This window comes from Phyllosticta citribraziliensis (genome assembly GCF_038025025.1).
Source record: "Phyllosticta citribraziliensis strain CPC 17464 chromosome Unknown J3D65scaffold_10, whole genome shotgun sequence".
Taxonomy (NCBI): Eukaryota; Fungi; Ascomycota; class Dothideomycetes; order Botryosphaeriales; family Phyllostictaceae; genus Phyllosticta; species Phyllosticta citribraziliensis.
This window is the reverse complement of record NW_027117347.1, coordinates 307,426-332,430: the sequence shown is the minus strand read 5'-3', so window position 1 is coordinate 332,430 and position 25,005 is coordinate 307,426. Positions and strand designations below refer to the sequence as shown.

The following is a 25,005-nucleotide window of genomic DNA, read 5'->3' as shown; positions in this document are numbered from 1 at the left end:
GCGTCTCCTGTAGGGCCATAAGGCGCATGCCACCCCAAACCTTGACCTCCCCGCTGGCCCCGAGCCTCGACTGTTGTGCTCGTTCTCCATGTTCCTCGACACCCAAGGAATTCGGTTGCCCGCGAGATCATGGACCGCGACTCCATACAGGCCCGCTACAGCCCGAGGTCCCTCTCGCCGCCCGTGACCCCAACCGACGAAAAGACGGGCTCCTTCTCCGACTCGGAAAACACCCAGTCCAAGTCTGTCGAGACTGGCTCGCCCAGTAGCTCGCAGAAGAACCACCACTGGCTCGCTCAACATGAAGCCGTCAACACCATTTCGCTCCGCGAAGTCGCTCCCATCAGCGTGCGCGTCCGCAACTTGACCGTTGTCGTCGACGTCTCTTCCAGCAATCCCGCCAATGCCATCCAGCGCCTTCTCAGGAGGAAAGGTGGCAGCCAGTCATCGGCAGAATGGAAGCCCATTCTCAACAACATTTCAGCCAACATGCCGAGCGGCTCCCTCACGGCCATTATTGGTGGATCGGGCAGTGGCAAGACGACCATGCTCAACCTCATGTCGAACCGTATGGGTGGCCGGCGTCTAGAGATCAAGGGCCAGACGCTGTTCAACGGCCAGCAAAAGAGTAGCAACGTCGACTCTCTCAGCGCCTACGTCACCCAACAGGACGTTTTGATACCCACCCTCACTGTCCGCGAGACTCTTCGGTACGCCGCAGATCTGAGATTGCCCTCATCTGTCAGCAAGGAAGAGCGCGCAAGGGTCGTCGAGGAAGTCATCTTGGAGCTTGGGCTCAAGGAGGCTGCAGAGACGTACATTGGAAGTGAAGTGCACAAAGGCTGCAGCGGAGGAGAAAAGAGACGAGTCAGCATAGGCGTGCAAGTATGACGTGGAAGCTCTTTTCTTCATACAGCGCTGACAGATCTTAGTTGCTAGCAAACCCCTCTGTCCTGTTCCTCGAGTATGTCTCTTCTCTTGGAGATGTTCGTAACACTGACAGAATTACAGCGAACCAACGACTGGTCTCGATGCAACGAGTGCTTTCCAGCTCGTGAGAACCCTGAAGAATCTAGCAAGTCAAGGAAGGACGATTATCATGACAAGTAATTCACCTGGAAGTCCTCCCCCCGACAATTCTGACGTGAATAGTCCACCAACCTCGCTCCGAAATTTGGAATCTCTTTGACAACCTCGTCATCTTGGCCAAAGGATGCCCGGCATACTCTGGCCCGGCTTCTGGAGCTCTTCCCTTTTTCGAGAGACTTGGTTACGAACTCCCTGCGTTTGTTAACCCGGCAGAGTTTTTGATCGACTTGGCAGCCGTGGACCAGCGCACCCCTGATTTGGAACAAACCTCCATTGCCCGTGTCGAAAGGATCAAAGCAGCATGGCGCGAGCAAGAGAACAGCAAGAGGCTCACACAAATCGAATCCATGCCGGAGACCGTGGAAATCTCTGAAGACCAATCCAGGCTCAAGCTAGGCCAATCCAAATTTCTTCGCGAAGTGTGGGTGCTGACGAGGAGAACGTGGGTCGTCACGATACGCGATCCTCTGGGCATGCTAGGCAGCCTATTTGAGGCCATAGTCATGGCCATCATCTGTGGTTACATTTTCTTTCAGCTCAGCGAAGACGCGGCCGGAATCAAGTCACGACAGGGCGCAATGTACACGGCGTCGGCTCTCCAAGGATACCTGATTTTGCAGTTTGAGATTTACCGACTCACCGGAGACATCCAGGTCTTTGACCGCGAGCGTGGCGAAGGCGTCGTCTCTGTTCCCGGGTTCTTGATCAGCCGTCGTCTGGCACGACTCATCATCGAGGACGTGCCAGTTCCGTTGATCTTTTCGCTCATCTTCTACTTCATGGCGGGTTTCCGCAACGACACGGACCAGTTCTTTACCTTCTTCGGCATCATCCTGTTCGAGCAGTACATTGCTGTTTGCCTGGCCATGGTCTGCATTGCCCTGTCGAGGAGTTTTGCGGGAGCATCGCTGTTTGCCAACATGATTTACACGCTGCAGTCAATGGCGTGTGGCTACTTCGTTCCGACAAGCACCATGCCCATCTATGTGCAGTGGACGAAATGGACTGCCTACGTCTTCTACGCCTTTGGAGCCCTGTTAGCCAACGAGTTTGCCGACAACTTTTATGACTGCCCTAGCGATGGAGGACCCTCGAATCCAGCGTGCAGAGAGTACGAAGGCAATTTCATCATGTCGTCTCTGGGCTTCCCGACCAACTGGGTGTGGAGGCCGGCCGTGGTCCTGCTGGCTTTTGTGGTTGCCTTTTACATTGGTGCTGGCCTCATCCTTCGTTTCTGGAAAGCGGAAATCAACATCGCAAAGGCTTCCAAGGACGTGTCGGATGACTCGGCTGGAAAGGAAAAAATGACTGTACGCTCACTCGCGGAGGTCAGGACCGTAACTTTGCGTCTGGATGAGTTTGCGCTCGAAATCGAAAAACGCAACTGCATGGGAAGAAAATCCAAGCAAATTGAGGTTCTGAAGCCCGTCACGACTGAATTCGAGCCTGGCGTTTTGAACGTCATCATGGGTCCGTCAGGCTCGGGAAAGACGACACTGCTCAACTCCATGGGAAGGAGGTTGAAGAACGACTTTTGCACCAAGTATCACCCTCGAGGATTAATGCTGGTCAACCACTCCATTCCGTCTGATTCTGTCATCAAGAGCATCATATCGTACGTTACTCAAGATGACGAGGGTCTCCTCCCCTCCTTGACGGTGAGGGAGACCCTGAGATTTGCTGCCGGTCTGCGTTTGCCCCGATGGATGTCCAAGGAGGAAAAGAACAAGCGGGCCGAGGACATCCTGATCAAGATGGGTCTGAAGGACTGCGCCGATAACATGATCGGAGGCGAGTTTGTCAAAGGCATCAGCGGTGGAGAGAAGCGACGAGTCACCATTGCCATCCAATGCTTGACCGACCCCCGTATCCTGCTACTCGATGAACCCACCAGCGGCCTCGACGCTTTCACGGCCGCCTCGATCATGGAAGTCTTGCGCGGCCTGGCCGAAGAAGGCCGCACTCTGATCATGACCATCCACCAAGCCCGTTCAGACCTTTTCCACCACTTTGGCAACGTGCTCCTCCTCTCGCGCGGCGGACATCCCGTCTATGCTGGACAGGCCAAAGGCATGGTACCTCACTTCGCCGCGCTTGGGTATGACTGCCCGCGTAGCACCAACCCAGCCGACTTTGCCCTCGACCTCATCACAATCGACCTGCAAAACGTCCAGCGCGAAGCCGCCAGCCGCGAAAAGGTAGCCAGCATCGTCGCCTCGTGGAACTCGCGGCCCAAACCACCGCCAAAGAACCCGCACGAGTCGCCTCTGGGCACGGCGGCGACGCCGGCCGAGCTGGGCTCCCTCGCCCGCACGACGACCCCCTTCCTCATCGCGTACCCGCTCCTCGTTCGGCGCGCCTTTCTCAACTTCAGCAGGCAGCCCAACGTCATCGCCGCGCGCGTCATGCAAGTCGTCGGTCTGGGCATCATCCTGGCGCTCTTCTTCGCGCCGCTCAAGCACGACTACGCGAGTGTGCAGTCGCGGATCGGGTTCGTGCTCGAGATCCCGGCGCTGTACTTTGTCGGGATGCTGCAAAACGTGGCGACGTACCCGTCGGAGCGCGACGTCTTCTCGCGCGAGCACGACGACGGGGCGTACAGCGTCGAGGCCTTCTTCGCGCAGTACTGCAGCCTCGAGATCCCGTTCCTGACGCTGGCCAGCCTGCTCTTCAGCCTGCTGACGGCGCTGGCCACGTACGGCGTGTCGGCGGGCGCCGCCCACGTCGTCCAGCTGTACTTTGTGTACGCCTTCAACGCGTTCTGCATCGTGTCGTGCGGCGAGAGCGTCGGCATCGCCTTCAACACGCTTTTTGCGCACACGGGCTTCGCCGTCAACATCACGTCCGTCTTCCTGTCGGTGGCGCAGGTCATGTCGGGCGTCATGAGCATCAACATGCCCGACTTCCTGCAAGCCATGAACTGGCTGAGCCCGGCCAAGTACGCCGTCGCGAACCTGGCGCCCTACAGCCTGCGCGGGGTGCGCTTCGACTGCGCCGCCGACCAGCGCGGCGCCGACGGCCAGTGCATCGTGTCGGACGGCGAGCAGGTCCTCAAGCTGTACAAGCTCGACCACGACCCGGGCACCATGCTCGCCGCCCTCGGCGCCTGCACCGTCGTCTACCGCGCCGCCGCTTACCTGCTGCTCAAGGCCCGCCGCGAGCGCTGGGGCCGCAAGGCCGCAAAGGCTTTGTTCGAGGGCGTCGTCTATCGCGCCATGGGCAAGAGCATGGGCGTTGGCAGCGGCGTAGGCGGTGCTGGTCGCGTCAGCAGGAGGGACGAGTGGCTCGGGGTGCGCAGGGCGGAGCCGCTCGAGGCCACGGCGCTGCCGAAGCGCAGAAAGGGCGTTGTGGTTGGATGAGTGAGTGAGGGCGATGGAAACCGGCTCTAATTTTTCGTTCCTTTTGTACAGCTTTTGCCATGTGTTGACCGTCACTTTCACGTCTATTCTTCTAGAGAAGGGGGAAAAGGAGGTGGATAAAAAGAAAAGGGGGTGGGAGGTGGGGGTTGGCAAGTTCAAGCATGACCGTATTCATTCACTCATTGCATCATTCATACCATTCAGTCAGTTCTTCACTGTTCAATCGGCATGCGGATAGTAGTAGGGGAGAGATCTTGGCCGTATCATGGTGGCATGGTTTAGGTGTTGGTTTTTGATTCCCTTGTAGCTCAGACTGTCCAACAATGATTTTCTCAATGCATCCAATTTATTTCGATCTATCTATCCTTCATACTCGTGGTGATGCGATGGTCACTGACGGATGAGAAACAACCCCCTTTAGCAGCAGGACAATTTTGCTGCTGCTCCTCCTCCTGCTGCTGCTGCTGTTGTTGCTTCCTCGAATCTTGAAGACTCAGGGGGATTTCCGCACATCTCCAAGGCCGTGCGTGTTGTCGAAGAGCAAAGCAAAGCAAAGCCAGCAAGAGACCAGCAAGGGCTCCACGGAGAAAACAAACACAAGAACAGCCGCGCCGCACAACACCACCTCCACCGCGCCGCACAACACCACCTCCACCGCGCCGTCCACAGACCAACTTATCCGTCTCGCCGGGAAAGTCTCCACTAAGAAAAAGGTGCATGTTACAAGACTAACGCTCTAGCAAAGCATCTACTACTCCTCTGCTTACCTTAACCAATCGACTGACCCCTGGCCCATTGGCACATGCGTTTTGGCAACTCACCCACAACCGTACAACTACATGTACTAAAACTGTACAACACATACACATACCATCATCCCTCCGTCAACGACGAACCCTCTCGCTCCATCATGCGTCCGTCCACCGCTCACCCAAACATCGCACACAAGCACTCTCTGCCCAGCCACCACGCCCCCTCTCAATCCACATAGAACAAACCATCCAGGCCAGCATCCGGTCCAGAAGCGCCCTCCCCGGCCTTGTCAGCAGGTGCGCTCGCGCTTGATTTGAAATAGACCCGCAGAAAAGCACAGCAAAGCAGACGGAAGGAAAGGAAAGCTGAGCTGATGTGATATGATGTGATGCGACGGTGGCAGTGGCAGTGGCAGTGGCTTGAGCGGAAGATTCGGGTAGGTGGTGGAGGCGCCTGGCGGATGCGCGCATGGTGGAGCGCGTCATGTGAATGATGGGCTGTGAGATGAGTGAGGTGGTTGGGATGATGAGACAGGGCCAGCACCTCGCTCTGTCAGCTGTGTGGTGGACGGACGGGCGCGGCAGGGCCTGGAGTGTCTGGACTGGGCTGGATGAGCGTGATGGTGGGATATTTGGACAGGGAGGGAGGGAGGGGGTCGTGGTGGTTGATGATGGGGTTGAGGGTGGGACGTGGGAATCAAGTGGTGGGTGGAGGAGTTTGGGATGAGGTGGCATCTTGTCCGAGTTAATTTGTATGAGTGATGGCGCATTGAGCGATTGAGAAGATGTGGTGACTCCAGAGGCCAGAGACGCCAGTATGACCAGTCCGTCAAACATTCGCAGAGAAGACGGCGCCATGTGCCGACGAGCAAATAAAGTCAGAGAGATTGGCTCTCGTCGCCTCTAGGAAGACGACAGGAGAACGCAGGGCTCCGCAGTCTTCCGCCAATGGATGTCGGGACAAAAACAATGGGCGATCACATCGACAGAAGTGTGTGCGACTAGTTTCGCGGATGGCGGGAGTCGCTCACATCTCAGCTCTTGGTTTCTGCTCGTGGCGTTCAGCCCGTGGTGCGTGGTGGGTGGGTGACACAAACCGTCCACCTACCTGCCAGATCTGTCGCACAGTCAGCCAGCCCAGCCCAGCCATGCCATGCTATGCCATGCTGAGGGATGATGACCGGCCCCCGTTGCGTCGTCGCAATAATGCGATACGTCCGCCCCTCTCATACCCATGCCGCGACACGATGCTCTCACTGCTCTGTGGGTGGGCCAGAATCAGTCATCTTGCCTTGTCAAAACCAGGCACAGAACCCCTTCTCTCTAGTCTAGCCTTTTCGCAAAATTGAGCCGAGTTTGGAAGAGCTTGCTGGGTGAACTGTAGCTCTGGATTTTGGACCTTTGGGTTATTGAAAAAGCACATCGGGTTCGCACGAGGCGGATGGGGTTGATGGCACCGCTTGTGCTCGAGCTCCAAATCTGGCATATGCCGCTGGGCAAAGCAGCGATAACTATGCTCGCGTCGCGTGGTAATCAGCACGGCAATAAGGTGATGTGGTGCCAGCCAGCGGGCATTCTGTTCTGTCCATGCCGGGAGCGAGTTAGCGAGCTCCTTTTGGGTCGATATGCTTGCTAGTATGTGGCGCCTTGCCGTGTGTCCTGCATATCTACGGATACGCACATACTACCGGGCATGACCACCTCTGGCTCCTCCTTGTTGCGCATTGACGAATGGCGACGACGAATCCAAGGAGGTGGAGTCCAACCCAGGCTGACGAAAAAGATCAGGATCGCTGTCCATGAGCCTTAGGACCCAAACCCATTGCATCCCCTGGAGTCCGCTATTCCGGAGCAGGTTTCTAGTGGCCTCCTACAAGGTCCGAAAACTTGGCCCGATGTCGACTCGGCCACGCGCACCAGAAAGAATCGACGACACGGGGTTTGCAAATAGATTGATGCGCCGTTCATGTGTACAGCTCTGAGTAGAGTAGATTTACGCGAGAAAATGTGCCTTGCCATCGGCGCTTGAAATGGAAGGAGTTGGTTTCAGCTAGACAAACAGTCGTGGTGGTGTATTGCCATGTTCAGCATGCAGCCAAGCTGCGCGGCGGATACGCGCGCAAGCTCGGCGAGTTCGCTGATAGACGCGGTGCCAGTGTGACTGGCAGTTGCGAATCACGATGGAGCCGGGCGAGAGATTAATGGACGAGTCAATTGTTGCGTCTGGTCGGCCAGTCAGTCAGAACGCAGGTCCACATTCAGGCTATTACAGTGCGCGTGTAGTTTCATCCCACGCCACTACTGCAGCAGCGAGGAATTTGGCCGATTGAGTGCCATGGCCGCTAGACCGAGAATGGCTCGTCTGTATGTCGGCGCGACCGGGGGGTTGAAGCGTGCATGCAGCTCGCAGCAAGCGTCGGCACGTCGTTTTGGAAAAATTTGTCGCCGTCGGCGTCGTGACCCGGCTCCTCTGCCTTTCGCTCTCTCATCATTGAACGACGCCGGAGTGACTTGGACTCGACTTTGCCTACTCAGCAGAACCCTACTCTTCCCAATGGTGCGACGCGCGACGTACCGCGCCGCACCGGGAGGGAGGAAGGGAGGAGAGGGCCGGAGGGACGCCTGGCGGGTCGACGAGACTGGGACATGGTCAGTCTTTGGTCAAGGAATCCCCGCCCTGTCGGTCGCCATGAGGTCGGTCAGGGAACACGTCTCTCGGGCTTCAGCCTGCGCCGTCCTGCGGTCAGCCTTCCTTCTCGACAGGTGGGTGCGGCTTTCGATGGGTCGTTTGTCGTCTGGAGAGACGCGCAGTAGGTAGAAGGCGGCGCCTCGGCTGACTAACGGCCGCCAACGACGTCAACAACAGGAACCCCTCACTTGGGTGGCCTCTCCACCACTTCCACCGCCAACGTCTTGCACGCCATCTACCGCCTCTGTTGTTCTTGTCAGTCACTAGTTCCCGCTGTCAATCCACCCGTCCCGCTTGCAGCTCAACACCAGCAGCTGAACGACAGGCCGATGCTCGACCTCAGCCATCAGAGAACCGAAAGAGGCGCACAAAAAAAGAAACTATACAGAGTTGCGGCACCGTCGTCATCGCGTCCTCGTCCGATCAGCACCGTGCCATGGCCACGAGCAAAACGGCCCCGCTCTTGCCCGAGCACCGGTGCTGGTCCCGCCGCTATTGTTGACCCTGGTCCTCTGTGATCCCAGATCCCCGTCGCCTGCGCCCTACATGGATGATGCCACATGGAGTCGATCTGGCTGGTCCCTGTGTCCGACAGCGCAGTCTGGGATATCCCAGCGCGCATCTCGACATCGTGTGATGCGCGTGCATGTACCGGCAAGTCTACAGCGGATGACCAAAAGGAGATGGCCGAAAAATGCCAAAAATTCTCAAGTTCTGCCGACGCATGCACATGCGGGAGCAGGTGGACTGGCTCGATGCTAGTGTCCTTCAATGCCGCTGTTCGCATGCAGTCGGTCTCATGTCGTCCCTCTGACCTTGGCGCACGACACGACTCCATGTCGAGTGCCTGGGTGTCAGAGTATGCACGCCTACGTCAGGTGGAGCGGTGTGACTCGGCCGCTCCCTTTTGGCCAGCTCACGGACAGCAGCAACGGCCGGCGATTGACTTTATCGACGGCACATCTACCGTACCGAGCAATACGCATACGGGACCCTGGCCAAGTGAGACAACAGGGACTGCGATAGACCAGGGACTGGGGACAGCATCTCGTGAATCTCAATATGACGGGCGGCGGTGAGACTCTGTTCTCTGCTCGCGGAGAGGAGAAAGAGGAGAAGGGCGGACATACAGGTGTTGGGCACAAGGAGTTTGCCGACGTGCCGCTCGATGCCGGTGGGTTTGCATCGCCGACCTCGCGATAACTGGAAAGGTAGTCTCGTCCGTCCTGCGCGAATCGCCCTTTTGTCCGTCGACCACCAAATGGCCAATTGACCCACCCAACCCAACGCAAGCGGCCCTTTGTGCGCGCTTTTCCATCCCAGCGGGAAGCTTCGTACTGCGTCGGCTTGGAAAGGCTGAGCAGTGTCAGTCAGCGGCACCGTCTGGCCTGTGTGAAGCATCAGAGACACATTAGTTTGGCAGCACAGCGCAATGTCGCAGTCCTTCCAGCCTATCGCGTCATTTTCTGGAAAAATCGCTCTCACTTTCCTTACTATTGGACGGCGCGTCTTCTTTAGCCAGAGAATCGACCGTCCTTACATCTTCAATTGGCCCGGACTCATCAATCTGCAACGCAAACAAAGACCGCGCCACCATCCGCCGCACTCTAACTTTCTGCGAACATGCAGTGCAGCATCGCGGCTGCATGTTGAACGTCGAGTCAACTAGTACGTGTGCCTGTTTTATTATAGATAATGAATGCAGAGTCGATCGCGGGCTGGGCTCGGAGGGGTGCTGGCATGAGGTGTGGTGCGCGACGTCGTCCGCAGCACGCCTGCAGCTCAGCTTTGCCGGCTGCACTCTTCAGGGGCGGGATGAACGGGAGTCGTATGTTGGAGGAGGGATCGACAGAGCGTGGGTGGGCAGCAAGCCGTGAGAAGAGTTGAGATGATGGGTTTGGCTTTGTATGCGCAGGCCTCGGCGTCTGCTGTTGGGCTCCAGGGAGAAAGTAAGTGGATTCTGGTGGACTTGATTGCGGAAAGCTAGGGTTTGGGGATCGAGAGTGCATTTTTTTTGGATGGCTCCGAGACGAGAACGAGATCAAGGTGAGCCTGCTTCTGCTCTTTACACACTCTGTCTTTTCCTGTCTGTTCGCCTTCTGGGTCTTGTGGTCAGCGGCACAACCGACCGTCACTCTGCAGCCGATGGTACCTGATCTGCCGCAGCTCCCCGCCATGTTTAAGGTAAGCATGTACGCTCAACGGTGACACAGCGTCAGCAGCATGTTGCGCATAAACAGACGTCCATCCATCTGCAGGAATACGAGGAGACACGGGGGACAGGTAAAGGGGTGGCAGTCCGGCAGGAACTGATGGCGCGCAGCACTCAAGCCCCACTCTCGTCCTCCCACCGAAGGCGCCGTGGAAAAATACAGAGGAAGAGTCAATCGCGCCCATATGCGCCGCGCGGTCGATCGCGGGAAAAAGAAAGACGGGCTGCATACACGAGAGGGGAAGGCGCTTCAGAGGTGGAAGAGGAGGAGGTGGCACGAGTAGCCCTGCAGTGGAGCAGCAGCGGGAAGAAAAAGAAAACTTGAGCGAAAAGTAACGGCTGCAGAGGCGGAGACCCAAGATGGGCAGGGGTGTCGGGTGGTTGTGGTGGGAGAGGTGCATATGGTGGGTGATCAGCAGCCAAGTTCTGGGTGCTGAGTGGACGACGCCTCCTGTTAAAAGCTGACCTTCCCTACCAGACTTGTCCGGTGCGCGCAGAAATGTCCGCGTACTGCGATTGCAGAGTCATTCTCTCCTTGTCACGGTCCCTATCAAGGACGTCATTCCTTGTCTCTCGTCCAAGTCCTGAAGACCTCGAAAGGGCAAACCCGAACGCCAGCTAGCCTGAACAAGACGCTTTACTGCGACACCCAGGCCGACCAGCGCAGTAAACACCGCCCCCCTGTTCGCTCGATCTCTTTCCGCTCCATGTTCCACATGGTAGCAGACCTTTGCGCAAGGTACCTCACCGTGTCCCGAAGGTCCATGTTCTAGACTCGATACTAGACATCGAATGCATGTCGACACACGTGCATACAAAACACTAGTTGACAGCAGCAGCTACCCGCCCGCCTGCGCTGCTGGTTCTGAGGCCTGACTGGCAGTACTGGACCTGCAGGCGCAAGGAGGCCAGCAAGGCCAACTTGACACTGCTTCCTCGTGCAACGGCCAGTCAGCCCTAGAAGATGCCGGCGCGAGCAGTGAGCAAATTCCTCACCACAGCCACACACACCACACACCCGCTCGATCCCCGATGGATATGGCCTGTCCCATCTTGCACGGCTAGTGGGTAGACCTGCCCATATTCTGCGAGTGCACCACCCGAAGCACGGCCGACCCCGGCCCCTGCACCCGCGCAGCGGCTCGCTGTTGGCTGGGTTGCTGTCTGTCCTGGGCACTAGACGCGTCGCCTCCACCTTTCGCACCCTGACCGACGACGGTGGGCGCGGTGGCGAAGGGCCTGGCTGGCTGGTCACGCAAGGACGGCCGGCCTGTAGGTCTGCGCCTCCACCGCGGCAGAGAGAGGGAGGGGCCATATGGCATGAGACGAGTCGGTCAGCGACTTCAATCAGCTCGGTGACACATCTCTTCTGACCTTTTGGGATGAAGGCCTACCTCTCTAAACCTGTTTGAGCCTGTTGAGCTCCGTCATTCACCTCGCGATTAGATCTCGGCTGGCTTGCGGCGCAACTGGGTGTATCCACTTACCCACACTGTCTGCTGCAGTCTTCGTCGTGGTCAAGGGCAGGAGAAGATTCCTGGGCAGACTGAGGGCAGGGAGGTGCGGTTGACAGCCATGCACAGTCGCTTCATCTCTTCAAGTGTACGCCACCATTTGAACTGCCGATATCCACCGATGCATCACGGACGCGCAGTCATGACGGTATCCCCTTTCTTTCCGCGCGGCGGAGAACAAGTGAATCTGGTAATGAGCCTCCCGCTCTCACTGGTAGGCAAAACACCGAGCCCTTGCTCCGTCAGTCCAACTTTCCCTCCACAACTGTCCCACCGCTACTCACGGCTCGTGGCAATGTCGACAACCTCCTCTCCTTCACGCCCGCCGGCTCCACTACAGTACAAATGTGAGAAGGCGACGGGTGCAGGATACAGGACCCTCGTTCCTTACACCGCAAACCGAACTCGTGCGTGCTCGCTTCATCTATCGCAAACAGGCGGCGGCGGCGGCCATGTGGTTGGATGCAGGGGCGGGCCGAAGACTGGGATTGGTGCAGGATGGACTCTTTTCTTTGCGCGCCTGAGCCGTCTGGCGGTTGTCGGCAAGGTATGGTGGATGACGATGGCAAAGGTGCTGGTTATTACAAGACGGACGTGTTGTTGCGGTGAGAGAGAATAGCTCGGTGTGGATGACGGGGCAGAAACAGGCCCAGATTCCTTCCCTCACTTCTCTTGTCATCTCAGCACTTGCGTCAGTGAGCAGTCAGTCAGTCAGTCAATCCGTCATCGTAGTCCATGGTTGCATTCGCATTTGCAATCACAGTCGCAGTCGTAGTCGTAGGCAGCAGCAGTGAACAGCCAGAGGCCCGTACACGCGCGCACACCCAAAGGAATCAACCGTCTACGTACTGACTGACTGACTGTACCGCAGGCAGAGTCAGCAGCCACACACGCAGCCGAGCCGGGCGGGCGGGCGGGCAGATGGATACGTACACCCACCCAGCCAGTGCGGTACCTAGATAGGGCAGACAGTGGAGTCCAGGGTAGACAGACAGGGCAGGGGCAGTATGTTTGGCTTGGACACCGCACTGACTGTCGAGAGCAGCCGGCCGAGGCGACCGACGCCGCCCACCAGTGTGGAACGGCTGCCATGATATGTCCGAGGTAGGTACGGTGCGGTGCAGTAAGTACGTGAGTAATGAGTCACTTCTTCCCGGCTCGCTTGGCTGAGGTAGGGAGGGAGGTGTGTGAGGCGGAGGCGGAGGCCTTGAAGCACTACCATACCACACTACACCACGACAGCGCCGGCTTGGAATCGCGGGTGCTGTGGGAGATTACTGCCCATCATAATGATGTGTTTTTACGCACTGATCTAATTGGTTCTGTGGTTGGTACAATCATCGGATTTGACCCAGGAGAGAACGCTGCCGCTGTTTTATTGGAGGGGAAGAATGTACATACGCACATACTCACATACAAACACACATACCCAATGTACTATACACAGAACGCAGTAGAATCGACCATCAGAGATAATTACATGTCCATGATCCGCCACCGGCAACCGGGCAGCCGTAAATCCTCTGATACTGTACCGAACTGTACATACATACACGGACAAGCCAGGCCAGGGACGTAGACCATATACTTGGTTGGATCCCTTAGCCAGCCATCACGGAAATACTCGCCAATGCGAGAGATGTAATTGAAGAAGGGGGAGACGTGACGGTGACCGACGGGTTTTGGCTGCTCGCTCGCTCGCTCGCTCGCTTGCGCGTTCCGTTTGCTCGATGTTCGGGGCGTGCCGTACGTCCATCCATCCATCCTTGACTTTGACTTTGACTCGCGCGGCAACAAGCCGCTACCTAGGTAGATAGTAGCCGCCTGCCTGCATGCCTGCTCGCTTGCCTACCACCACACACACCAGACAGTCGCGCCTCCGTCCGTCGCTCATTGCGCAGACAGGCAGGTCAAGTGCGTAGGTGGCATCGCGTCATGTCGTGGCCGGCCGGGCGAGCGGGTTTACTCGGGGCTCTGCCAAGGCACTGTGTGAGTGCTACGCTGGACGCCGGGCGAACCGGTCAGCGAGATCGTTTGGCAGGTTGGCAGGTTGGCAGGCAGGCAGGCAGGCAGGCAGGCAAGAAGACAGCCACCTAGGCGTCCCGCACCGCATCGCTCCGCGCCGCGCCGCGCCGTCGCGCGCTGTGTGTTTGGAGGTACCAGCAGACAGACAGACAGGCAGAGCGCGAGTAAGTGACGTGGCGACGCAGCCAGCGAGCCAGGGAGCAGGCAGTACTGCGCAACGACGGCGAGGTCAACAAGCTGAACGAAGCCAAGTAGTAGGCCAGCCGTAGCGCGCTCGCTCAAATGGCCTTTTCGTCGACGTCGACGAATGAGAGACGATAGAGAAAGAAAGAAAAGAAGCCGGCGCGCAACCACACGCGAGAAATGACCAAGGACTAGGTAGGTAGGTAGGTGCGGACAACGTACAGAGCGGTGCCTGTCAAGTAGAATGATGCATTGCTGCCAAGGTGTCCCGTCATAACGCCGTCCCAATGCTAACGCATGCAATAACCCCCCAGGTCGAGCGAGGAGAAAGAAGCCGCCACTGCTGCTACTGCTGCACTCGCTCGCCGAAAAGAAAAAAGATCGAAGGAAAAAAGAAGCGCTAATCAAAGTAATTGCCGCCGTCGCTCGACGAATAAGAGAAAATTCTCAACATGGCCCGGAACAAAAGTCATGGGATGCCAATGATCCCACGTGGTTTGAAAGTTTTGGCGCTGCGACGATTCTACGAGTTTTGATTGACTGCAGCTCGCGCGCCAAATGACGAAGAGAAGAGAAGAAAGCAGGTCGAATAGAGTTGGCATCATACATAGCCAGTAGCAGCGGCAGCGGAGAACCGAGGCGTTGGTGTTTTGAAACAAAGCGGAGAGTTTTTTTTCTTTCGGAACCGGAGACATGTGCGAACAAACCAAGAGCAGAGTAGTACAGGATGATGATGTGATGAGGTCGGCTAGAGGAGCAGAGGGGGCGCAGAGCTGCTGGGTGCGGCAGCATCATGCCCACGTGAACCGGAAGAATCAGGGGTGGTAGGACGACGTGTTGAAACGGTACTCTCCGCAGGGCAGGACGACGTACATACAGGCGGATATCATCGGCCCGATGCGCGCGAGTTTGCGCCGGGAGTCCCGTTATTGTGCGACTTGGGCCCTTGCATTCTGCCGACGTCAAGAGGTTTCGTTCGGTGTTTTCTTGCATATGCGTGGCTGCAGGACGAGTCGAAAAAAGCAACCAGGAACGTGTTTTTTTTGTTTTTCTTGCTTTTTCCTTTCTGTCTCTGAATCGGCATGAGCCACATTCCGAGTCTCCTGCTTTCTTCTGCCATTACGTGACCAAAAAGTTGCCGTCGACAATCTTTTCCCAGTCCCACGAATCTGCGCTGCCCTGATCCATAAGCTCCCACACCTTGGAAACCGCTTCACGCGTGCGGTTGATGTTTCCAAGGCTCGAGAAGCTCTGCAACTCGTCAAATGCGTCTAGAATGGGCAGCCTTTGCTCGTGCTCAAAGGCAGCACAGGCTATCAAAAAGACGGGCATCAGGAGTACGCTTTGGGTACCCGAGTCTCTTGGGACTGCCTGTAGGTATTCGATGGCGCCGTCCACAGCATCCTTGATTTTTTGATCTGGCTGTGATTCTTTGATGGAGCGGTAGAGATAGATCCAGGTGCATTGACGGTATAGCATGGCGGTGTAATATCGTGGGGATTCGGGGTCTTGGTTGGGACTCCATTCGTTGATCTGTCGCTCGATTTCCAATGCTTGAGCCATCAGAGGATATGGCACGCTTGGAATCTTGCCTTGCTCTCTGTTGACTCGCACCTGGGCACGAAGCGAGCTGACTCGGGAAAGAATGACAAAGAGGCCATCCACAACCCCGAGAAGCGTTGCAGCGTCGGGGGTGCATTGGAAACAGTCAAGCTTGAACTCATCCGTCATAAGCACGTTTAGATGATTCGTGGCCGTGATCGAATTGGCGACGTCGTGGTAAACCAGAAACTCGACTAGGAAGTTTTGGACCTCTTCGTTTGCCGTTGTTGTCTGAAGATTCCTAAGCCAGTATTTGACAGCCTTGATGTGATCGAGATGCCGTCGTGTCGTGTCTCCAGCTGCAATGGTTTGCAAGATCATAACAAGACTCGACGCAACGACGGGGATGTCGACGGAAGCATTTGACGCAGAGGAACTCTGATCTCTGGCAATGATTTGCGCCACGCTCTCTCGGAGCGATTGCACTGCTTTCATCCAGTGGTACTCGGTCCTGACGTGGCAGTCGTCCGTAGCGTATTGGTTCAAAGTGAAGTGTGTTCCAGAAAGATACAACAATGAATGCATCAAGCCTTCGTGCTCGAATGCCATTGGTATCAATAGTTTTGTAAAGGGGTTGTTTTCGTCATGCCACAGGCTCAGTTTGCAGCTGACGTAGTCGGCAAAGTATGAAAAGAATTCGCGGTCGACGTTGTTTTCGACTCCATTGATAATCAATGGCAAACTTGGAGGTTCAAGAGTTCCATGGCGTGCTGGACCAAGTCAGTTCGACGAGGTCCAAGGCCGACACAAACTAGCTGCTTACCCGTAGACCTTTGTTTTCCGCTTTTCCAGTATTCTCTGGGTGGATATCCTTCACAGACGACATTGTTTTTCTGGCAATGCATGCCTTGTAAAAGTGTCAGTCGACCGTGATTCAATGGCATCATGGGAAAACTCACAGGCAGGCTTGGTCTCGTCACACTTTTTCTTCCTTCTTCTGCATGTTATGCAGCCCGTCTTTGATCGACCTTTTGGGGATTTGGACTCTGCCGTGGCTTCTGGGATGGGATGTTTGCGAGGTCGCCCCCGTGGCCGTTTGACAATGACATTTCCAGGGGGCTGAGGGGCAGAAACTGGAACTGGGGGTACAGCGGGCAGCGATTCTTTGTCGACGTCCTCCTCTTCCTTGATTTCTTCTAACCTGCAGGGCTCCTCTGGAGACGTAAAAGCCTCGCTGGGTGAGGGCCTCGGGGATCCGGTCGATGATCGTGGAGTCTCGGATGATGATGATGAACTGAAACTGGCGCGGTTGGATGTGCCGAATGGAAAGTTGTACTGAATTTCAAGGGAGCAAACTTGCGCCCCCGGCGCCATTTTTGACGGACTGAGGCGAGATGCGGGTGATATGACTGGCACAGCAGTGGGCGAGACGGCCGGCCAGGTATCGGGGATTGGATAGGAAGGCATTCGGAGGGAGTGATGAGAAACCGGAGGGACAGCGGAAAGTGGACTCTATGGATGCATATGCATACGCAGCGGCCCGTAGGTAGATATACGGACAGGTGGGACACGGGGCAAGTACGGGCTGACTTGAGCGTGAGCAGCCTCGTGGTTGACAAGTTTTATGCCCCAGGGGCAGCGGAGGGTAGGACAAGAGACGAGGCGAAAAGTGAAAAGGGCTGCTTACCGCGACCGGCCTGTGGGCCAGTGATAAATGGGGACAGCAAGCTCTGGAGCGGGGGTCGAGACCTTAGTCAGCGGATCGAGGTGCTGCTCTTTCGCCTTTGGACGTCGAGGCGTCCGGAGAGATATCTGGGCATGTGGTGGGGCTGTAGGCGTACAGGTACAGCAGCACAGTACGAGTGGGGTAGTGAGAGGAATGGTAGGCAGATATAACATTGTCTTCGCCATGTCAGGGATGCTTTGGGAGCGGCGGCGGGAGGTGTCAAAGGTTCAACCCAGCGGTGGGCAGGGTGGAGTTGACGGGGGGGACCTGGAGCAGCGGCAGATAGGCGGCCGCTTGGACGAGCTGATCAATGCACCGCCCGCCGTTTTGACAGCGGCCGGCAACGTTGTGACAAGGTGCCTTCAGGGGTCCAGGATCGTGATGCCGCTCTGCTACCCGGCGATGATGCGCAGCGATGCGCGGCGATGTGGATGCCCAGAGAGCCGCATCCTGTCCGTCGAGTCCGGCATGCCCTTGGCTCCAGCCAGCGCTGCTGCAAGTCGCTTCACATCTCCAGCATCGACCAGCGTCGCTCTCCAGCGAGGCTCTCCCTGCTTGCCTGGCGCGAACGAGACCCCGACTATCGACCTCCGTCTGCCAGTTTGGCGTCGTCCGAGTGTGATGGGAGTGCAGTCTGCTGACATGGCGGGCAACAGCCACTCGGTTGCGTTGCGGCGTCGTACAAGCAAGCATTCATGATGACCCCCTCTCTCGATTCGGCCTTTGCTGTTCCTGGACTTTTCGGTCGGCGTCCCTCCGCTATAGAAACTGCGGCCCTGGACGCATAATTCGGCTTGGCGTGGCGCTGTCTCTAAATAATCCACGTGTGGCGTCACATGCAGTCCTTCCAACACCATCAAGCTGCCCGGATACCGTCGGCCCAGTTCTGACCTGCCTCTTCTTCTGGCGGCCTCTGCATCGTTTGAAACACGGCCCAGCCAACGCTTTTGGATTGCGGTCGTTTTGTCTGCCGGATCAGGTCTGTTTGAGTAACGTCGCATGGAGATATGGAGGGCCTTTTTGGAAAACTCCGCCCCACAAGGAAAGACAGCACCAGGCCTCAACGGCTTGAGGTGGCTTACTGATGCCAGGTGCCCTGCTTTTGGACAGTCATTTTCCAGGCATCCATGACCGCGTAGCGTGTTCGGTGCAGAGGGCGGAATGCTCTTCAGAGACATTCCTCTTGGATGGCCGTGGGCGAGTCTGCAGGGCCTCCCGCTCCTTGTCGCGTCGCTCGCTTTCTTTGCCCGTTCTGCAGCGGTACAAAAACGGCTTGCAGATCCTTCTGCGCGCTCCATCCTCAAATCGGTCCCGGCTGTCATCCTTATCCGAAGCACCCTTGCTTGGCACCCAACAACGTCGGTGACGAGAGGGAGCCGCTCAAGGTCAAAGATGCAGCAGACGACGCGAGCGACGTGATTTTCGTGTCCTATGACGCACCCCTGTAGTTTGTTGGACCCTTTGGGTTGGGCTTCGGCACATGTTGTTGCGGGGATGCCCGCCAGCGCAGCGCCGCCAATGCGACATGTCAATTCGGCACCCGGGGCTTCGTTCTGGCGATCTTTCGGAGGGGCAAGAGTGGCTATCAAAGTCGAAGATTGAACCAATGCTTGGTGAAGGAGTTCCGAGAAGTTGGAAGCGACTGGTTCGGCAATGCGTCATGGCGTAAAGGCCCTGATGAGGGGTCCTCACACTAGGACAGGTCTTGTGCCACGGGTAGCGTGTAATTTGCTGGCTGTCCAAGGCCGAAATTGTGCATCCAGCTACGTGGACTTGCAACGACAAGAGAACGAGTCGGCGTCTGCATTGGACCGGAACTTGTTCCGACCTCTCAGATCCACAGGAACGCTGCATATTTCAGAGGCTTGTCGCCCAATGACCTTTTGGCGAGCTGCAAGGTGAGATCTGCCGTTGACTGCGGTAACACACTGACAAGGGAACAAAGCCATGATTTGAACAGAATGCGGGTTTGATTACAGTAGAGATGAATGTAGCGACGTTGATGCTTGAGCAAGACTTTGACAACGGAAGCGAGGTGCATGACGCGGTGCCCTCTGATAAAGGTTACTCCCGTAACTTGACATGCGGGAGAATTGTTGCAGCGTAGATCATTCCGGGATCTTTCAGAAGTCGGCGGAGGTGGCAGAGTGGAAGGGATTGAGAGTCGTTGATGTAGGTATGGTCTATGTAAGGTATCTCCAAGTTGTTTGGGACTAGCGCCGTTCTAAGCGAAGTTGGAGTTTGCTTGGTTTGCAATTTCTGGCGCACGGGCCATGTCCAGACAAACGCGACACCTCCGAGATGCGCGAGTCTCCAGCCGTGAGCTGCATCATTACAGCACAACCCTTTGTCCCTCTACGCCCCGATTCGACAATATCGCCTCAAAATCCCGTGTCATTGGATCCCCATGCCATCTGGTAGCTAGGCCTCCTCTCTGCGTGAAGGCGCCGGTCCAGCGCGGCCATCATGTTCAACTTCACACCTCTTCTGGGTGCCCAGTCGACGTCACCCGCGTCGCAGTCGCTCCTTGAGCTCGATGGGGGCATCAAAATCCTTGTAGATGTCGGCTGGGATGAGACCTTTGATGTCGAAAAGCTCAAAGAGCTCGAAAGGTGCGCATCACCCTGGCCTCGTCCAACTCCATTCTGACAGGCCAACGCAGGCAGATACCCACCCTCTCAGTCATCCTCCTCACCCACGCAACCACAGCACACCTCGGAGCATTCGCGCATTGCTGCAAGCATTTCCCTCTGTTTACTCGGATACCCATTTATGCCACCACACCCGTCATCTCCCTCGGACGCACGCTTCTACAAGACCTCTACGCTTCGACTCCCTTGGCATCTTCAATTATTCCCGAATCTGCCCTGGCCGACTCGGCATACTCGTTCCCTGCTTTGCAAGGCGGGAACCATCCCAACATCCTTCTCCAGCCCCCCACCGCCGAAGAGATTGCCGGCTACTTCTCTCTCATTCATCCTCTGAAATTCTCTCAGCCACACCAGCCTTTACCCTCGCCATTCTCCCCTCCACTCAATGGCCTCACTATAACAGCATATAGCGCCGGGCATACACTTGGTGGAACCATTTGGCACTTGCAGCACGGTCTGGAATCCATTGTTTATGCGGTGGACTGGAACCAGGCAAGAGAGCACGTTCTTTCCGGGGCCGCATGGCTAAGCGGCTCCGGTGCTGGAGGCGCCGAAGTCATTGAACAGCTGCGACGACCCACAGCCATGATATGCAGCAGCAGAGGTGCAGAGCGCGTAGCTTTGGCTGGAGGTCGGCAGAAACGCGACGAAATTCTTCTTGAATTGTTGAAAGACACCGTCGCCAAAGGGGGCTCAGTCTTGATCCCTTCAGACTCGAGCGCTCGAATGCTCGAACTGGCATATCTCCTGGAGACCACATGGCAGGCGGACTCTAGTTCCTTTGGAAAGGCGTCTTTGTACCTTGCCAGTCGGACATGTGGCGCGACGATGCGTTATACGCGTAGTATGCTGGAGTGGATGGATGAAGGAATTGTTCGTGAATTCGAAGCAGCCAGCGGTGGCCCAGGCCCAGAAGACAACAAGCGGACAAAAGCCTCGCAAGGGCCGAACAGAGGCAAAGATGACACGAAAAAAGCGACTGCGCCATTCGACTTTAAGCATCTCAGACTACTGGAACGCAAGGCTCAAGTGAATCGCATGCTCGCCACCGAGGGCCCCAAGGTCATTCTCGCGAGTGACGTCTCGCTAGAGTGGGGTTTCTCAAAGGAGGCTTTGCGCACCTTGGCCGCAGATGGCCGCAACCTGGTGGTGCTTACTGAACGTATGTCGCAGCTGTCGGTCGAGAAAAAAGGATTGGGTAGGTTGCTTTGGGAACTCTGGGCCGAAAGGAGTGGCGCGAAGGCGACTGCTGAGGACTCCGCGGACGCCTCGGTGCACGAAACTGGCACTTCGGCGACTGTTCAAACCGTCACTGCGACTCCACTTCAAGGCAACGAAATCCCACTGTACCAACAGTACTTGGCACAGCAGCGTCAACTACACAATACGATGCAGACTGATGGTGCAACGTCGTTGGAGACATCTGCAGACGTGATTGACGATCGGTCGTCGTCTAGTTCCGAGTCCTCTGATGAGTCTGATGCTGAACACCAAGGAAAGTCTTTGAACATCTCTGCTGCGTTGACGCATTCTCGGCACAAGTTGGGCCTGAGCGACGCCGAACTCGGCATCAACATTCTGCTCCGACGAAAGCATGTACATGATTATGACACGCGTGGCAAGAGAGGCAGAGAAAAGATGTTTCCCTACGTCGCCAAACGACGCCGGAACGACGAGTTTGGCGACCTCATCAGACCCGAGGAGTATTTGCGCGCCGAAGAACGCGACGACATGGACGGCCAGGACATGCGCAATGGTACATCTCAAAGAGAGACTGGCGTTGGCCAGAAGCGCAAGTGGGACGACCAGGTTGGCAAAGGTGGCACCGGCAAGCGCCAGCTGGCAAACGGCACGACGAAGCGTCGCAGAGGACAAGAGGACTCTTCTCAAGGAGGCGCATTATTGGAAGATGACGCCAGCAATGACGAAGGCTCGGAATCTGAAGAGGAGCCTTCTGATGGAGCTGTTTCCGGGCCCTCGAAGGTCTTGTTTTCTTCCGAGACAGTTCGCCTGGAGTGTCGCATTGCGTTTGTCGACTTTTCCGGATTACACGACAAACGCAGCCTCCAACTCTTGATCCCACTCATTCGCCCGCGCAAACTCATCCTGGTTGCTGGCGAGCAGGACGAGACTTTGGCCCTTGCGTCGGATTGCCGGAAGCTGGCCGAAGCTGCCGCTGCCGACTTGACCGAGAGCGCCATTGAGGTCTTCACTCCCCAAGTTGGCTTCACGATTGATGCCAGCGTTGACACCAACGCGTGGACTGTCAAACTCAGTCAAACACTCGTCCGTCGTTTGCGTTGGCAGAACGTCAAGGGTCTTGGTGTTGTGGCTATCACTGGGCGACTGGAGGCACAACTCCCCAAAGAAGACGCCACCAATGAAAAGGGCAGCGCAAAGAAGAAGGCCAAAGTCGACAATGGCGACGTTCCAGAATCTGACGACGCAGACAGGGAAGTGGTCAACGCAACTCCAGTTCTGGACGTGGTGCCGGTCAGCATGGCCGCGGCGACACGCTCAGTCGCTCAGCCTCTCCACGTCGGCGACTTGAGGCTAGCTGATCTCCGCCGGGTCATGCAGTCGAGTGGCTTTGCTGCTGAATTCAGAGGCGAAGGAACTCTGCTCATCAATGGCACTGTCGTGGTCAGGAAGAGTGGTACGGGAAGGATTGAGGTGGAGGGAAGCGGTTTTGGAGCCATGGTACCTGGTACCCAAGACTTTACCTTTTACGCCGTCAAGAGAAAGATTTACGAGGGTCTTGCGGTCGTTGCTGGTGGTTGATTGTGTAGGAATACACATTTTTTGCTGGTGCCCAATTCTTGGTCTTTTGTTCTTGCAACCCTTCAGGAGATTCGTTGATTTGCAGACTTCGATTGCTGACAGCAGTTCTTTGGTGGTGCCCAGTGTGTGTCTGGTGTGCAGCTCATATGGCCAAGGCAGCAAGTGCGCGATGTGCATGCTGGTCGGGAGCGACCTCGCTGTTTATTTTGTTCAGCTGCGCTATTCTTCTCCCTTCATGCCCATTTCAACTGTGGCCCGTGGCCATGACGTTCCTACGTGGCCATGCCGCCTCTTCTTGGTCATACGAATCCTCGGTCGTGTCATACCAACTCTCGCTCATGGCCATGCCATTTCTCGCGACATGACTCACAAGCCTTTGTTTTCTTGGGACGTTTGTTCTGGTGGTAGTCTCGGTGGTAGTCTTGCTAGCGGTCGTTAGCCACGCGTCGTTCGTCGGGGCCGTCATGCAGCCCGTTTGGGGCATTGTTGGCCATTATAATCCGCGACGGAGAGAGAAAAGGAGAGGTCACCCCCAAGCAACAAAGGGAACAAGGTCAGCCACCCCCTGCCACCTCGGTCAGTCTTCTGTACCGCCCCCAGTCTGCTGGCCATTTGGCTGTCCCGATATTCGCAACTCCAGCAGATAAAATAGCCATCTGTGTCCGCTGTCTTCCACTTTCACTCTACCATCGACCACAATTCCCCCGCATACTCACAAAGCCAGACAATTGTCTTCTGTCTTTCAACACCACTCGCCAACATCCTCCCCTGATCCCCCTGACAACTTCAACAACAACAACCATGAACGTCCCCCCTTTTGGATGGCGCGCTGATGCCGGGTACGAGCCTCCCAACAACTGGCGCCCCTGGGCCGACCGCCGCACATTCTACTTCCCCTCGACACAGCGCAGACACCACAACCGCGATGCATACGGCGGCGCCAACGGCATGATGCCCCCTCCGCCACCTGCCTACGACGGAGCTCCTCCAGCCGGCATGCCCCCGCCGCCCCCTGCTCCCGGCAGCCACTACGACTTTGACGACGTCTACTACGCCTCGCGTCACCGGCGCACGACGCACCACCGACGCCGCCGCGCACGGTTCTACGACGACGCGCCGCTGTACGATGGCGTCTTTGTCCCGCCGCCGCCGCCGCACGCGGATGACGCGGACGACGTGTCTTCGACCAGTGCTGGAGGCGCTGATGACGATGGTAAGGAACAGGAGAGCGAGGGGGAGGTCGAGAAGGAGGCGGAGGAGGAGAAGCCCAAGCCCAAATCCAAATCCAAGTCAACCAAGTCGAGCACCACGCGCACCACGACCATCAGCATCAAGAGCAGCAGCAGCAGCAAGAAGCCGGCTGCCGCCAAAGGGGCCTCGAGCGCCAAGTCTGCTCCAGCACCCAAGTCAACCAAGGCAAAAGAAGAAGACGCCGACGAGGCAGAAGAAGAAGAACAGGCTGACGACTCAACCTCAGAACCCTCGACGCCCGCCGCCTCCGACAAGGAAGACGCCGACGACGAAGACGCCGCCCCCTTGACGATCCCCGGCCGGCGCGTCCCCGGCGGCCAGCGCGCAGGCACCAACACGCTGCACGCCGCGGCGCACACCAAGCTGCACGTCTTCAGCAAAACGGGGCTGAAGCCATGGGAGGCGGCGCCCAGCAGCGACAAGAAGGGCGGCAAAAAGAAGCCCGCGGCCGGGGCGTGCGTCGGCGTCCCGACGGGGCCCGACGGGCACTTCAGCATCGTCGGCGCCGACGTCGAGTGGAGCGTCAACAAGCTGATGACGGCGCTGGGGCGCGGCAGCGCGCGGTGGGCCGTCACCGAGGTCGTCGAGCTGGGCGGCAATCGCTGGCAGAAGGGCACCACGGTCGTGTTTGGCGGCGAGCGCGGCGGCAGGAGCTTGGCGAGTATGGGGTGGAGTGAGCGCAGGGGCGATGGCGTGGCGCCGCCGGTTTGGTTGGTCGTCCACAAGGCGTGAAGGGGTGGGTGAGGGAAGGCCCTGGGAGGATGGGCGGGGGAGTGTTGTGTGCAATCGATGTGGGACGGGCTTTGGTGTTTTGAATACTTCTTCTTGAGGGTGTTGTCTTGGTTCGGGGTTGAGGTTGAGGTTGTTTCTCTTCTTTTCCCACTCACTCTGACTGCGACTACGGCTGTGACAGGGCCTTACTGTGGGCGGAAGACTGGATCGGCTCTTTGTGTCTCCTACAGCAGCTGTCTGGTTGAGCGCATCATCACTTTCTTCTACATTTCTTACTGCTACTTTCTCCTTTCCTCACTTCCTTCATCCTTACCGACCAGGAACATGGACTTGAAATTTGTCGTTGGAAGATCTGGGCATTCCCTTTTTCTTGAGACTGTCATTCTTGTAAGTGTTGCCCTCGAAACGGAAATGTGGCTGCAACCACAGGACAGACAGATGGATTTACATGAGCATCAAATGCATCAAACCCGCCAAATTCATTCAATTCACAGTCAGT

The 25,005-nt window shown here is 56.9% G+C and overlaps 7 protein-coding genes across 7 annotated transcripts; 4 read left to right on the top strand and 3 right to left on the bottom strand.

Moving 5' to 3' along the window:
* J3D65DRAFT_58754 (ABC transporter-like protein) lies at window positions 1-4,902 on the top strand. Its single transcript, XM_066797768.1, has 4 exons — window positions 1-885; window positions 933-964; window positions 1,012-1,106; window positions 1,153-4,902. Exons 1-4 carry the CDS (start codon window positions 130-132, stop codon window positions 4,446-4,448), a joined length of 4,179 nt encoding a protein of 1,392 aa, XP_066652271.1. The 5' UTR covers window positions 1-129; the 3' UTR covers window positions 4,449-4,902.
* Window positions 4,805-6,058, bottom strand: J3D65DRAFT_605459 (uncharacterized protein; the record flags this gene model as incomplete). The annotated part of the gene is made up of 4 exons (XM_066798356.1): window positions 4,805-5,150; window positions 5,216-5,235; window positions 5,270-5,298; window positions 5,380-6,058. The coding sequence occupies 4 exons, from the start codon at window positions 6,056-6,058 to the stop codon at window positions 4,805-4,807; spliced, it is 1,074 nt and encodes a 357-aa protein (XP_066652270.1).
* A 1,319-nt stretch (window positions 6,059-7,377) lies between these two features.
* On the top strand, window positions 7,378-8,630 carry J3D65DRAFT_59047 (uncharacterized protein). The gene is made up of 2 exons (XM_066797787.1): window positions 7,378-8,010; window positions 8,067-8,630. The coding sequence occupies exons 1-2, from the start codon at window positions 7,536-7,538 to the stop codon at window positions 8,405-8,407; spliced, it is 816 nt and encodes a 271-aa protein (XP_066652269.1). The 5' UTR covers window positions 7,378-7,535; the 3' UTR covers window positions 8,408-8,630.
* A 6,312-nt stretch (window positions 8,631-14,942) lies between these two features.
* Window positions 14,943-16,739, bottom strand: J3D65DRAFT_557607 (C6 transcription factor OefC; the record flags this gene model as incomplete). The annotated part of the gene is made up of 3 exons (XM_066797320.1): window positions 14,943-16,135; window positions 16,174-16,272; window positions 16,325-16,739. 3 exons carry the CDS (start codon window positions 16,737-16,739, stop codon window positions 14,943-14,945), a joined length of 1,707 nt encoding a protein of 568 aa, XP_066652268.1.
* A 689-nt stretch (window positions 16,740-17,428) lies between these two features.
* On the bottom strand, window positions 17,429-18,313 carry J3D65DRAFT_633596 (uncharacterized protein). Its single transcript, XM_066801135.1, has one exon. It carries the CDS (start codon window positions 18,267-18,269, stop codon window positions 17,484-17,486), a length of 786 nt encoding a protein of 261 aa, XP_066652267.1. The 5' UTR covers window positions 18,270-18,313; the 3' UTR covers window positions 17,429-17,483.
* Window positions 18,314-19,385: 1,072 nt separating this feature from the next.
* J3D65DRAFT_633591 (beta-lactamase-like protein) lies at window positions 19,386-22,849 on the top strand. Its single transcript, XM_066801134.1, has 2 exons — window positions 19,386-19,703; window positions 19,754-22,849. The coding sequence occupies exons 1-2, from the start codon at window positions 19,558-19,560 to the stop codon at window positions 22,521-22,523; spliced, it is 2,916 nt and encodes a 971-aa protein (XP_066652266.1). The 5' UTR covers window positions 19,386-19,557; the 3' UTR covers window positions 22,524-22,849.
* Window positions 22,850-23,324: 475 nt separating this feature from the next.
* J3D65DRAFT_605455 (uncharacterized protein) lies at window positions 23,325-24,506 on the top strand (the record flags this gene model as incomplete). Its single annotated transcript, XM_066798355.1, has 1 exon — window positions 23,325-24,506. The coding sequence occupies one exon, from the start codon at window positions 23,325-23,327 to the stop codon at window positions 24,504-24,506; it is 1,182 nt and encodes a 393-aa protein (XP_066652265.1).
* Window positions 24,507-25,005: the final 499 nt, after the last annotated feature.